Source organism: Dipodomys spectabilis, unplaced genomic scaffold, assembly GCF_019054845.1.
Source record: "Dipodomys spectabilis isolate Male_0828 unplaced genomic scaffold, ASM1905484v1 ptg000017l, whole genome shotgun sequence".
Classification (NCBI taxonomy): Eukaryota; Metazoa; Chordata; class Mammalia; order Rodentia; family Heteromyidae; genus Dipodomys; species Dipodomys spectabilis.
In genome coordinates, this window is record NW_024870694.1 from 8,730,695 (window position 1) to 8,745,279 (window position 14,585).

General features: G+C 45.4%; 1 protein-coding gene across 1 annotated transcript in view; it reads right to left on the reverse strand.

Annotated features, from left to right (window-relative positions):
• Positions 1 to 1,476: 1,476 nt before the first annotated feature.
• Positions 1,477 to 14,585, reverse strand: part of Muc13 (mucin 13, cell surface associated) — a 38,789-nt gene continuing 25,680 nt past the window's right edge. The window contains exons 15-23 of the mRNA XM_042670257.1: positions 13,488 to 13,594; positions 12,542 to 12,597; positions 11,029 to 11,189; positions 7,344 to 7,460; positions 6,449 to 6,569; positions 5,857 to 5,894; positions 3,931 to 4,015; positions 2,932 to 3,133; positions 1,477 to 2,542 (exon numbers count right to left, since the gene is read on the reverse strand). Coding sequence (XP_042526191.1) covers positions 2,932 to 3,133; positions 3,931 to 4,015; positions 5,857 to 5,894; positions 6,449 to 6,569; positions 7,344 to 7,460; positions 11,029 to 11,189; positions 12,542 to 12,597; positions 13,488 to 13,594 — 887 coding nt within the window. The 3' untranslated portion in view covers positions 1,477 to 2,542. The remainder of the gene's footprint in view (positions 2,543 to 2,931; positions 3,134 to 3,930; positions 4,016 to 5,856; positions 5,895 to 6,448; positions 6,570 to 7,343; positions 7,461 to 11,028; positions 11,190 to 12,541; positions 12,598 to 13,487; positions 13,595 to 14,585) is intronic.

A 14,585-nucleotide genomic window follows, 5' to 3' on the forward strand; every position in this document is an offset into this window, starting at 1 on the left:
CTGTGAAGCAAGTTAGAGAGGTCTGCCAATTTAGTTATGTCTGTGGCCAAGGGTGTAGCTCAGTGGTAGAGCAGTTGTCCAGCATATGCGATTGCCCTGGGTTTAATCCCAGCATCCCCTCCCCACATACACAAATCCATCATAAAGTTATCTCTGCATTAACAACTTTGGCCATTAGTAGCTCCAAAAAGCGTGTTCTATTCCACTTTTATCCCAATTTTATTCCACTTGCCCTTGAGAACAAGAGTAAACACATGTAGTATCAGTGACAATGCTTTCAGCAACAAATAACAGGCAGATACTCAAACTGGCCTAACAGCAAAGGAGATTCAGAAGCATGAGGTATTGTTCGATCAAGGCTGGGTTCCATTTCTTTGTAGTTCTCAGCTCTGCCCTTTTCTGTGGTATGTATTCATCAGCTCATGGAGGATGCTCACTGTAAGCCAGGTATAACACCTGTGCCTCACAACTTGTTTCATTCTCATGATAATTATGAAGTAGGTCCTTTTTTTATTGGGAGGTTTGGGGTTTGAACTCAGAGTATTATGCTTGTTAGACAGGTAGTCGACCACTTCAGCTACACCTCCAGCCCTTTTTGCTTTTATCAGCTTTCAAATAAGAGTTTTGCTTTTTGCCCCATCCAGCCTGGATAGTGATCCTCCTATTTAATGCTTTTTAGAGCTGGGATGACAGGCACACATCACTGTGCCCAGATTTTTTTTTTACTGGTTGACATGGAGTCTTATGACCTTCTCCCTACCTCCACCCCAGGTTTGAACTCAGAACCTTCACATTGCTAGGTGCTTTTAGGCTGAGTCCTGATTTTACTAGTTATTTTTAAGGTAGAGTCTCACTTCTTTCTCTGGGCACACATCTGGGAAGTCAGTTATGTGCTCAGCAGAACTGAAGCAGTCCAAGGCCTCCAATCCCCATTTCTGCTCTCCAGAAGAGTCTCTAATCCTCCAAATTTCCTAACAAAGTTGAGGCCTCCTCTAGTCTATCCACTTATTCCAGGTATTCACTCTATGGAAAACATGGACAGAAATCCACTGATTAGCTTGAGCTCACCAGGGTCCACCCTGGGGCTGGGAGTGGACTCAACCTAGCCAGAACTGTTTGGCTGCTTCATCATAGAGTAGGAATGGGATATATCTACAACATATTAGAATATTATTCTGGGTGTTTTCCCTAGTGAGGACAGTCGATGTCAATCACTCCAGTGTGGTACGCGTCTCATTTGCTATTTAAAATAAAACTGACTGTATGGCTTACCAAAGCCCTCAACACAACAAAGAACATCCCCTACCAAAGATACTTTATTGCTTTTCCTTCCACAATTGACAGTTAAGAACAAATAATAATAGCAAATAAAATACCTTACAAGAGCATCAGCTATCATATATCTATCTATCTATATATATATGACACTATTAACATTAAAAAAAAGAACATGCGGTATGTGGTTAACCCATCAGTATGTATTTTGTGTGTGTGAGTGTGTGTGTGTGTGGTGTTGGTGGTTACAGCCAGCCTCTGTCACCAGAGCAGAATGGGTCCTAAATGAAGTCTGTCTGGAACCTGTATCATGAGGCTTTGCATCTGGACTTGTGGACACATCTCTGACCCTGAGCCACACAGAAAGGTAGTCATGTCAAGGGGCTCACACTGATCACTGGTGGCTTCTGGCTTTTATCTAGTTCCCAGGCTCTTTGTCTGGGCAGAACAACACTAGGGTGAGCCCATCTGCTCCCAGGAGAGACCCCAAGGGAGGAGCTGGAACCTGGTGCCTACTCCTTATTCATCTTCCCACCACATCAATCCCTGCTAGCCAGATCAGGCTGTTCACCCTCTGCCTCTCATACCCATTAGCTTTTCACAAACTCCATATCACATTCTGGAAATATTTCTAATCTGAGCCTTCTCATTAACATCCAAAAGTTCTTACATTCCCAATATAACTCTTGAAAAGGTTGAATACCTCTTTCCCATTCTTGAAGTGAAGCCCTATCACAAATACTCCTGGCAGTTCAAGGATGGCTAAATCCCTACTGGGAAGGAGAAGAGTGGTGGCATCCATGTTCTAACCTGTCCACTGTACCCTAAGAAACATCATGCCTTCGTTCCCTCCATTGCAGGGCTGGTGTAGCAGGCTCCCAGGAGGATCAGGTCATGTATCCACCTCTGTAGTTGCGATTCAAGAGAGCAGCCATCTCCCAGGCTCGAAGAATGCTGGGAGTGTCCTCCACACTGGAAATGCTTGTGTTGCCATCAAGAAAAGAACAAAACCCAACCACTGTTTTAGTACTGGGTACAGATTGGAGAAAATCAATTATGTTACAAGTGCTGGTAGCACATATGCATATTTAATTTCACAGGTACTTCTTTAACAAGCTATGATCCTTGTCAGCATTTAGAGGGACCAACGGTGCTGGCCAGAAGGAAATACCAGAGGCCAGAGCTTCATGCTGCTCACCGATCTGCATCTCAGACTCATGGTGTATATGGCCAGAGAGATGGAGGCGTCCAGATTTTTTTTTCCATTCTAGACAGAGAGATTAACAGAGATAAGTCTCCTAGAAAATCAGTCCTAACAGACATATATGAGATAATTTAAATCTGTAGGTTCTGAACATTATTTTTGTTTTCTTCAGCTTTCTCCCTATTCTTCCTTATGGGAGGGTTTTTGTTTTGGTTTGGTTTTTTTGGTTTTTCGTTTTACAGTTTCAATTGAGTATTGAGTATGGAGGCCTGAGTTCAAACTCTAGTACTAACAAAAATCCCATGGGGTAGCGATGGGTAGATGAAGACATACTTTGTGTGTGTGTGTGTGTGTGTGTGTGTGTGTGTGTGTGTGTGTGTGTGTGTGTGTCTGTGTGTGTACCATTTCTGTCCTAAGAATTTCAATTTGCAAAGCCAAACAGAAGGGCTCACCTAGTAGTCGGGGCGCGGGATACTCTTCTGGCTGATGTATGGGTTCTGTTCAGGAGTGTTTCTGGAGGCTGAGGTTCTGACTTTGGGGAATATGTTCCCTTCTGCTCCAGCATTGCTGAAGCCGGTCTGCTGCAGGCGCAGGTTCTGAAAGTCGTTGTCAATCAAGTGCTGTTCTTCTATGTTTTTGCCTTTGTTCTTTGATCTGAAAGCAATGACAAGAATTAGGATCTGACAATGGCAGAAGACTCCTTGACATAAATGCTAATTTTTCTTTAAACACTCTTTTTTTTGGGGGGGGGGGGGTGGAGGGCGGTGTGCCAGTACTGAGGCTTGAACTGTGGGCCTCAGTGCTGTCCTTTCATTTTTTGTTCTTTGTTTTTTTCTCTCAAGGCTAGCACTCTACTACTTGAGCCACACCCCCCACTTCTGGCTTTTGGGTGGTTAATTGAAGATAAGAGTCTCACAGGCTTTCCCAGCTGGAGCTGGCTTCAAAGCATAAACTTCAAATCTCAGCCATCTGAGTAGCTAGGATTACAGGTGAGAGCCATTAGCACCATTTTATGGTGATTTTTTATTTTTATTTTTTTTTTAATTTTTTTTTTTTTGGGTCCGGTTGTGGGGCCTGAACTCTGGGCCTGGGCGCTGTCCCTCAGCTCTTCAGCTCAAGGCTAGCGCTCTACCACTTGAGTCACAGCACCACTTCCGGCTTTTTTCTTTTTGCTTATGTGGTGCTGAGGAATCGAACCCAGGGCCTCATGCTTGCAAGGCAAGCACTCTACCACTGAGCCACCTTCCCAGCCCCTTATGGTGATGTTTTAAAGTCTGTTCTACTTCCAGGATCACGTATACTAATATACTCAGAGGAAAATGAAGGTATGACAAAGACAGATGAGTCAATGGTGGTGGAGAATTTCCCCCTTGATTCCCCTCCCCTGTCCACAAGAGGAAACCAGTTGGAAACCAGTGCTCGGTGTGGGGGTGGTACCTCCATCCTCTTACCTTACAGAGGCAATGAGGGCAATCACCAAGGCAAGGATGAGGATGGCAGCAATGGTACCCACAATAGTGAGGATCAGCTGAAATTCTGAAAGGGAAAAGAATAGATTAGACTCCCTTAAGCTGGCCTCTGTCTACTGCACAGGTACATGTACTTCCGGTTACTCCCAGGTCTGAGGCTGCTCGTGCTCTGCTCTCTGACCCTGCAGAGCCGGGCTGGGTAGGTGGCTCATCAGCTGTGGCAGCCCACTCCTGAGCTTTGTAGGAGCTGGGATCACATGAGTCCCACACGTCCCATGTTACCTCATTGCCTTTACCTGCTCTCCAGACCTCCCCTATATCCGCCAGCCCAGGGACAAGGCAGGGGCTGAGGTTGTGGCTAACAGAGCAGCCAGGCCATGGCTTGACGGTCTTGGTGAGGGAAGAGCCTGGAGGTCCCTTGACACCCACTCTGCTCCTGCACCTTCAACGCTGGCCTCACGACCAACTATGAGTGTGCGCACTCACAGGTCCCAAAACCTCAGCATGATAAAGCAGTGACAGGATGCACTCAGAGTCTTACACGATTACATAGTGAAACGAATGTCAGTCAAATCAAGTTCACCCATTGTATTTTTAAAATCTTGCTTGAAATTGAAAAAGAAAACATACAATGAAGCCCATGGCTAATACCGTAGATCTCTCTTTCTGCTGCACCATTGCCACAAATGCATCCTCCCCCCGCCCTCAAAAAAAAAATCCTGGGTTCATGGGACCACCCACAGTGAAGTCTCCAAGGGCCTGAAAGGTCACAGGCTCCCAATCTATCTTTGTTGTTGGTGGTGGTGGTTGTGGGGTTTGAACTCTGGGCCTGGGCACTGTCCCTCAACTCTTCAGCTCAAGGCGAGCGCTCTACCACTTGAGTCACAGTGCCACTTCCGGTTTTCTGGTGGTTTATTGGAGATAAGAGTCTCACAGACTTTCCTGCCTGGGCTGGCTTTGAACCATGATCCTCAGATCTCAGCCTCCTGAGTAGCTAGGATTACAGGAGTGAACACCGGTGCCCGGCTAAATCTATCATTTTATTCATGTGGAAACTGAGAGCCAGAAGGAAGAAATGACTTGGCAGAACTGTTCTGGCAACCAAGCCCTCCACACGTGAGTGTGGGCACAATGCTTCCAGTGCTATTTGCACTGGCACAAAGCTGGTGCTCATAGACAATTTCAGATCACTGAGCTTTACTGAATGCATTGTCTAAATTACCAAATGTTTAAAGTTTGCGTTGTTCCAGTCTGGGTGAGAGATGGCTTTAGGATGGGATGAAGCAATTGAATTTGCAAGAGGACATCTAAGCCAGTAAATAATGAAGGCAAGATTTCAGAACTAATGTCTGATTTCCAGGCCTGCTCTCCTACAACAACCAATTTTTGAATACATGGATCTTTTATCCTTTCTAGTAGCAGAGCATCCATATTTTAGCTGATGTGGGCCATCAGAATAATGACTTAAGATGCTCTTTGGATTGGAATGGGCCCTGAGGCCTGAGCCCACACTGAGCCTGAGTTCTGTGATTTCCAAAGCAGAACTGGTACCCAGAACCCAAGAGGAGCATGGAATGCAGGGCCCAGAAGACAAGTTACAGACAGACTTTTTTGATGAAGGAAGCCAGACCGAACCAGGTATTAACAGGGGTCCTTGTTCCATTCTCAGATGACTTGAATTCGGGGCCTGGGTGTTGTCCCTGAGCCTTTTTTGCTCAGGGCTACAGCTCTGCAACTTGAGCCACAGCTCCACTTCTAGTGTTTGTGATGGTTAATTGGAGATACAAGTCTCATGAATTTTTCTGCCTCAGCTGGCTTGAAACCTCAGATCTCAGCTTCCTTAGTAGCTAGGATTAAAGGCGTGAGCCACCAGTGCCTTATCTATAATAGCACAACATCTGTACTCACGGTCTTCACAGTCCTTTCCATTGTAGCCAAATGGACACCTGGAATAGGGTGAAGAATGAGAAAATACATGAGAGAGTGTGCTGGAGTCTCCGTCCCACGCTACTTCCATTTCTCCTTTTCTATCTCCTCTTCTTCTGCCCTCCCCGGCTCCTCTCTCTTGCTTTCCTTATGTTCCATTCTTTTTTTTCCCAGAAGAATACCTTCTAGTTAGGCCTACGAGGCCTCTTGCTCCTCCAGGAAGACTCAGCGACCAGGTGACACAGAGCCCAAGAGGCACCGAGACCCTCTCGAGGGTGATGCCACACAATCCTGCCACCTGCTCCTGCTCTGTCAGCACTGGCATGCCATCTGCAGGCAGCGCCAGTTCCCTCCTCTGCAACTGCACAGTTAATACATTTCCCACGGTGTGTGGTCACTCGCTTCTATCTCGTGTGGTTCCTGGACACAGAGAATGCTCAGACACCACTGGAGAAGAAGAGGAAGACGCTCTCCACACCTGCCAGCTCTGCCGGCTCACAGCTGCCTGGCTCTCCCCTGTATGTTGTTTGTAAATTCTAGCCCCGTTAGGTAAAAACAAGGTGATTTCTCTTACTTTTCACAGAACCCTTTGTCATTCTTGTAGCCTGGCAGGCACTCACACAGGGAGGCTCCATTGCTGTCCCTTATACATTGCTTTTTGTTCTCAGCATTGCAGTTGTCAGGACAATGTATACCTAGAGTTTCAAGGCAGAATGATTTCTGAGGAATTTTCAAAAACAATCTTTTTTTTTTTGGTGCCAGTAACTGGGGCCCTATCCTTTAGTTTTTTCCACTCAAGACTAACATTCTACCATTAGAGCCACAGCTCTATTTTGCCTATTTTGGTGGTCAGTTGGAGATAGCATTTCATCAACTTTTCTGCTCGGGATGGCCTCTGTGATCCTCGGATCTCAGCCTCCTGAGTAGCTAGGATTACAGGCGTGAGCCAGTAGCGCTGGCTGGAAACACTCTCTTTAACCCCAAAGCGAAGAAAACATCTTTTCCACATTGCTTTTTTTTCTAAGTAAAATCAGATGGCCATTGCCTCTACCAAGACATACTCCCTGCAAAGATGCACATAAGTCACTTCCTAGCCCAGATTCAGTCCTGGTGCAAAACCAAAATTCATGCCACTAAGTCTTGGAATGTATATAGAAGTCCAAGCGGTCAAGTCTGTATTTTGCAAATGCAAAAAAGGAGAGTAAGGGCTGGGAAGGTGGCTCAGTGGTAGAGCGCTTGCCTTGCATGCCTGAGGCCCTGGGTTCGATTCCTCAGCACCACATAAGCAAAAAGAAAAAAAGCAGGAAGTGGCGCTGTGGCTCAGGTGGTAGAGCGCTAGCCTTGAGCTGAAGAGCTGAGGGACAGCGCCCAGGCCCAGAGTTCAGGCCCCACGACCAGACCCCTCCCCCCCCCAAAAAAAAATAAAAAAGGAGAGTAAGTGAGCTGCAAAGAATATTTAAAATACTTACCATTACAAGTAGAAAATGGGTTAGGTCTTTGCAGCCCAGTTTTGCATTCACATAGTAAAACATCAATGCAGTTATTACCATCATATTTACAACCAGAAGATTCACATGGATTCATCCCTGTAAGAAGTACAAATTAAAAAAAATATGTTCATCAAGACAATAGAGTAGCAAGCCATGTGCTGGTGGCTCACGCCTATCATCCTAGCTACATAGAGGCTGGGATCTGAGGACTGAGGTTCAAAGCTAGCCTGGGCAGAAAAATCTCAGAGTGATTGTTAACCTTCAATTAACTAGTAAATAATCAGAAGTAGAAGTGTGGCTCAAGTGGTACAGTGCCAGTCTTAAGCGAAAAAATCAGCAAGAGCTTGAGGCTCTGAGCTCAAGTTCAGTCCTGCCACAAGAACAAAAAAGGAAGGAAGGAAAGAAGGGAAGAGAGAAGGACAAGGGAGAGGGAAAAAGGGAGCAAGAGAAAGAAAAAGAGAATGACAAAGAAGAGAGAGAAAAATAAGAAATGAAGGAAAAAAAGAAAAAAGGAGATTCTGCAACTTTTAGCGCGGAAAAGAGAATCTATTTTGCCACTGAAGCTGGCGGCAGAAATGGTGCTGTCCTCTGAGCTTTGAGTTGCTTGCTTCCATATCAGGGTGCTTTGTGTTCTTGTAGCTCATGCTGAGTCTCAGAGTAGAAGAAGATGTTGAGAGGCATTGACCACAAAGAAATCTTCAGGACATGGATCAAATGTTTTCACAATTATTCACAAGAGCCAAAACAGAGCATTCATGGGGTGGGGGTGGGGACTACCAATATTATCCTTTTTGAGGGGAGGGTAGTACTAAGACTTGAACTCAGGGGCCTGGGTACTGTCCCTTAGGTCTTTCACTTAAGACTGGCACTCTACCTTTGGGTCATAGCTTCACTCCCAGCTTTTTGCTGGTTAACTGTAAATAAAAATTCTCACAGAGTTCCCTGCCCAGACTGGCTTTGAACCATGATCTTCAGGATCTCAACTGAGTAGTTAGGATTACAGTTATGAGCCACCAGTGACCAGCTTTCCCAATATTATCTAGAGGAATATACAAGTTGTTCTTGGCTGGTGACTACCCTGACTGGCCAGTTCCCATGCTGATGGAGACCCCTCGGCCTCCTCACAAGTGCGGTAAGTCTGAGCTAGTCAGAAGCAGAGTGTGTGATAAGATGGGGGGAGGGGAGCAGGAATTCTGCCTGTGTGAATTGCTACTTTAGAAGTGACAGCCCCTTAGCAGGCAAGGACAAAGAGACATCAGAGATGTCACAGACATGCATACTATAGATGTTGAGGGAGAAAACACTGACACTGTCAGGAAAGAAGAAGTTTTAATTCCACTGCAAGAGACTGTGGAAGATAAAAAAAGTAGTTCAAGAAGGTGAGAAGCTTTATCTGCAACAATGCAAATGTGAGTTGTAAGAAATCTAGGGGAGGGCCAGAGGATTGAAAACCTGAGAGATGAGAAACACTTTGAGGAGAAAACCAAAGTAAAAAGAGAACCCCAGGATGGGAAGGTGGCTCAGTGGTAGAGCGCTTGCCTTGCATGCCTGAGGCCCTGGGTTCAATTCCTCAGCACCATATAAGCAAAAAGAAAAAAGCTGGAAGTGGTGCTGTGGCTCAAGTGGTAGAGTGCTAGCCTTGAGCTGAAGAGCTGAGGGACAGTGCCCAGGCCCAGAGTTCAGGCCCCGTGACCGGACCCCTCCCCCCCAAAAAAAGCTCCAACAAAGAAGAAATAAAGACTAAAGTGAAAAGTAAGAAAAATGTGGATGTGTGTGCATGCACATGTATGTGTGTGGGCGTGCATGTATGCAGCTCTAGTACCATTTGCTGGAAAATTACACCTAGATGGAAAAAAATGGTGTATGCTATTAAAAGACAATCAAATTGCCAGCGGATGGGACAATTCAGAAGAGCCACTGTATTCTCTAATACAATTCTCAGTGTTTTCTCCCATAACATTTATGTTTAAGGTCCTGGTGAGAATCTTTTCAATATTTCAAAGAAATAGAAAAGGTGATGAAAAACTATAAATGAGCAGGATTTGTTCATGATTTCAAAGAGAAATGAGTCTCTAGATTAGGTGTGGGGGTTACAGTCATTAAAAATCAAATATTGGGCACTGGTGGCTCATGTCTGTAACCCTAGCTATTCGGGAGGCTGAGATATAGAGAAAACAGGTCAAAGCCAGACCAGCAAGGCTCTAATCTCCAATTCACCGCTGAAAAGCTGGAAGTGGCCCTGTGGCTCAAATGGTAGAATGCAAGCCTTGAGCACAAAGAGGCTCAGGGACAGGGCCCAGGTTCTTAGTTCAAGTCCCAGGACTGGCAACAACAACAATAACAATAACAATAATAATAAATAAGTAACAACAACAGTAACATTTAAATGTTTAAGGCATAAATCATAAAAGGAGTAAAAGAAACATGAGGAAGGCAGAGAGGGACCAGAAGAGTGGACAGAGGCAGCGCAGGGAAGAAGCACTGAAGAAGGGGAGCTATGTGCTAACAGCCACAGAGAAGCCAGTGAGTGCACTATGGCCACCAGCGACATTTGCACTTGGAAAACAGGACACACAACAGCCCCTCTGGAGCCGGTACTAACTGATCCTTTTCTAGGGTGAAGAGCTTATGATGACTGCTGTGAGGAAATCTCATCAACTCATTCTTACATTTCTGGGCTGACACCCTTTGGCAGGGTCTTTTGTGCAGCACTTCCTCCTACCATTTGGCCTGGCTGCTTAGGAGAGTAATACATGTGATAAAGCAGAGGCTGGAGAAACCCTTGTACAATGACGTTTATCTTCTAGCTGCTCTTGAAAGTCTTTTACCCTAGCCTGCTAGAGGAGGAAACACTGTGTGGAGCTGAGATGGAGCCATCTGAGAGATGCCAGACCCCAACTCTGTGTGTGTGTGTGTGTGTGTGTGTGTGTGTGTGTGTTTGTGTGTGTGTGTGTGTGTGTAGTGATGAGAGATGCTTAACCAGGCCCTGTGGAGATCAGTCAAGTTTGGCCTCTCCGTGGAACCATGTGGAAATCTAACCCATGGGCCTGGGAAATTGGCTCAGTGGTAGAGTGCTAGCCTGGCATACATGAGGCCCTGAGTTCGATTCCTCAGGACCACATAAGCAGATAAAAAGCTGGAAGTGGCCCTGTGGCTTAAGTGGTCGTGTTCTAGCCTTCAGCTAAAGAGCTGAGGGACAGCGCCCAGCCCTATGGGAAAAAAAAAATCTGTGCCACAGACATTACAATAAGGAAATATTGATATTTTAGGCCACTAAGTTTTGGGATGGTCCCTAGTACAGCATAAACATGAGTTTTGACAGCTACACTGAAGAGGGTGAGTTTGTGTATACGCATTTGTAAAGCTGTGAGTTGGTGTGATCCTTCTGATTTCTCATTTCCTCCTATTTCCTTGCCCAGAGGTGACATATCTGGTTTGTACTTCCCAGGAGAATGCTAAAGATGTCAATGTGATGACATGGGACACAGCTAGAAAGGAACAGGAGGCAAGTGAGAGGAATGGAAGGAACAGATTTAAAGTCAGCAGATAGCCATGGGTTCTGATCGTGTAGCCCTTGGCCCTTCTGATATATAATGGAAAGGTTTACAAAAAGTCAGGTAGACCTTTGTATTTGAGGAGAGTTATTTACCCAAATTATACTTACTAATATTAACTGAAATATCTGGGTCATTCTCTGCTGCCCGGAGAATGAGAACAGACACACTGGACTCGGTTTGGTTTGTATCTTCTGCAAAAATGTTTTGAACAGAAGCCCGCACCAGGCCTGCAGCACGCATTAGGGATCTTGCTGACCCACTGAGAATGCTGCAAAGGAAAGGAGCCTGTCACTTGATGAACGGAAGAGCCAACAAATGAATAGGGTTTCAAATCTCTCAGCCCTCGTCCTGACCCATAGGCCTGACCCCTAACCAGGGTCCAAATATGGAGACCCAGTCCTGAACCATATTAATCTTTCACTATGAGTTTTTCAATTTCATGTGTACCTAGGGAAAATCTCTGGGGAAAACACAACAACAATGTCCCGTTGGAAAACTTTGTAGGAAAATCGTGGCTACTTATTTTTGGGAAAGTTGGGGATAACTTTGTTAGGTCTGGGAGCTTAGAGTTAACCAGATGTATGTGGAGGAATGTCTGACCAAATAGCTGCCACTCTCAGCAGGATGGTGAGGATATAAGTTTCTCTCACTTCTTGAGACACCCTCTCAGCCTTTTTTCTTTCTTTTAGATAGGGTCTCATCTTTTGGCCTGTGGTTAGCCTTGAACCAAGATCCCACTATGCACAGTCTTCCATATGGTTGAGATTACAGGAAAATACCACAATGACCAGCTTATTGAGTGAGATGGGATGGGATTCCCATTAATTCTTGGCTTCAACTGTTGTAGAACCATGATTTCTCTGCTTTGTCTCCTGAGAAGCTTGGATTACAGGTGTGAGCTACCACACCTAATAAGAATAGATTTTAGCTGTGAAATATTTTCTCAGAGCAGCTCAGTGAATCCTCCAATCAGAAACCCATGCATACAGAAGGCCAATTGTATATGCTCCTGCCTTCTCCTGATCCACAAAGGGTTGTACACACCTTTTACAAATAAATAGAATGATAGACCAGAAAACGTCAACACTCCACATGCTGCTTTTTTGTCCAGCTCCACTCATCTTTGTACATTCTTGGCTTGAAAGCTTGTGTATTCATGTGCTTCAGAGAAGGCTGAGGTGGAACTGCTAACTTCAAGAGAATTCACTTGGTCTCACATGCTGAATGCTCAATAAACACTGTTCTTACAACAGAAGCAGCTCACTACGAGCCCTTCAGTCATCCTGTGTGTGAGTGGGCAGGGTGTTCTCTGCCTGCAATGCACACTCCAAACAAGCTGGTCCAGATGATGCTCTGGGCCACAGGCACAAGTTGCTGAGCAACCATCAGCCTCTTACCTTCTCTAGGCCACACCCTTCCATCCTGGCTACACAGTCAGTGTGACCTTAGCAGGGATGGCATGCACATTCCTCTCTGCAATGACCTGTCTAACCACCTTCTTGTACATGAAACTTGCCATGATAAGACCATCATGTCACATGGGGAAACTCAGAGGAAGATGAGAAATGAAGCAAACACCTCCGAGCCTCCAAAGCACCCAGCAGTCTAGAGCAGACTTACCTTACTTGAGCAATCACAGTCTGCTTATAATCAGTGTCCTTCAGTGCATCTGAAAACTGGGGGAAAGAATAGATTTAATAAAGTAAAACCAATTCAAACAGGATTATCTAGGTTTAGAACATACACTTCTAAGGCCGGTTAAGGTTCATGCAAAGTTCTTCTTTTTCTACTGGACTCCTCATCTTTAGACTTGAACTTCAGGCCTGAGCACTGTCCCTGAGCTTTCTTGCTCAAGGGTAGTGCTTTACTACTTGAGCACAGCTCCATTTTTGGCTTTTTGGAGATGAGAGGCTCGTGGACTTTTCTCCCTGGGCTGGCTTCCAATTGCAATCCTTAGATCTCAGACTCTTGCATAGCTAGGACTACAGGCATGAGTCATCTGAGCCACATCAGTGCATAGCACTCTTCCATGTTGAGAATTATTTTACTTATTTAAGTCATTAATCATAGCAGGAGCTACCAGGGCCAGCTCTTTTGATTTCTTCATTGGTTTAACTATTTATTGCAGTGCTCAGATTTCTTTAAAGCCTTGTGCATGCTAAGCAGGCACTCTCATACTGAGCTCCACCCTGATGGTAGAAGTTGAACCCAGGGCCCTTTCCATACTAGGCAAGGGTTCCACAACCCCATTGAGCTGCATGGCCTGAAATAACTTACTTTACAATAGTGTTAGGCTCCTTATTCATCTAAATCTATATGAATGGTTTATACAACAATGGGTGAGGGTTGGCTAGAGCAAGAGTCCCAGGGCCTCTGCCATGCCAAGGGCTCTGCTTCAGGCAGAAGATCAAGGAGAAGCCCTGTGAATGGGCAAAGATGGAGGGGTGCCTTTCACTTTGTGAACCTCTGCAACAGAGTTGGTGTGCACCACCCAAAGACCCCACCCTCTCCAGCTCCACAGGAGAACCAACACTCATCTAGAGAAAGGAAGGTGGAGAATACTTACAAATGCATTGATTTTATCATGTAACTCTTGGTAATTCAAAGACTGTTCATCATCCAAGCCAGATGTGTCAGGTACTTTTACTGTAATCTCTCTGAGGAATGTCGTTCCTGAAAATCAAGCAGAATCTCTCTGTAGTAGCTCATGGAAAAGTCTGTGGGACTTGATTCTGGCAAAAAGCCAGAAGCAGAAGTATTGTTTCTCAAGTGGTACAAGGCCAGATGAAGGAAAATGCCAGGCGGACTTGCGTGCGGCCCACACTTGTAATCTTAGCTACTCAAGAGTCTGAGATCTGAGGATCAGGGTACATGTAAAGTCTATGAGCATCTCATCTTCAATTAATTGCTCAAAAACCACAAGTGGTGCTGTGGCTCAAAGTGGTAGCATACTAGCCTTGAGCCATAAAGCTCAGGGCAGCGCTCAGGTCCTGAGTTTAAGCCCCATGACCGAAAAAACAAACAAAACAAAAGCAAAAAGCTAAGCAACACCGCCAGCATCTGAGCTCAAACCTCAGACAAAAAAAATTAAAAAGAAAAGCCAAGCTCCCAGTCCATGCATGTCCCATTATTCAACAGCACAGTGTAGATAGAGTCTTTGTGGTCACTTGGTCTTTGATAGTTTCTATCACCCCACCCCAGAAACCCAGAAGGAAAGAACCTCATCTTCCCCAGACTTCCAGCCCAGTCTGCAATTCTGCTTTTGCCCCTCTCCTCTTCCACTGGGTGTCTGTTTCTCCAAGGTAATAACAGCCTTTTCCTCATATGGCTGGCCTTGGAGGCCTCTATAGCTTTTTTCTTTTTGCTTCTCATATCCTAGACACTCTATTCACCATCATCTCAAGTTTTCTCTAAAGCCCACTTAAGGTATGCGATGTGGAGCTGCACTATGCTCAGCCCTTGTAAATCACATTTTTTTGTTGTCAGTTATGGTGCTTGAACTCAGGGCTTGGGCATTGTCTCTGAGCTTCTTTTGCTCAAGGCCAGCACTCTACCTCTTGAGCCGCACAGTGCCAATCCCATCATCTTCTGTGTATGGGGGACTGAGGATCAAACCCATGACTTCATGCATGCTAGCCAAGCAGTTTACCACTAAGCCACATTC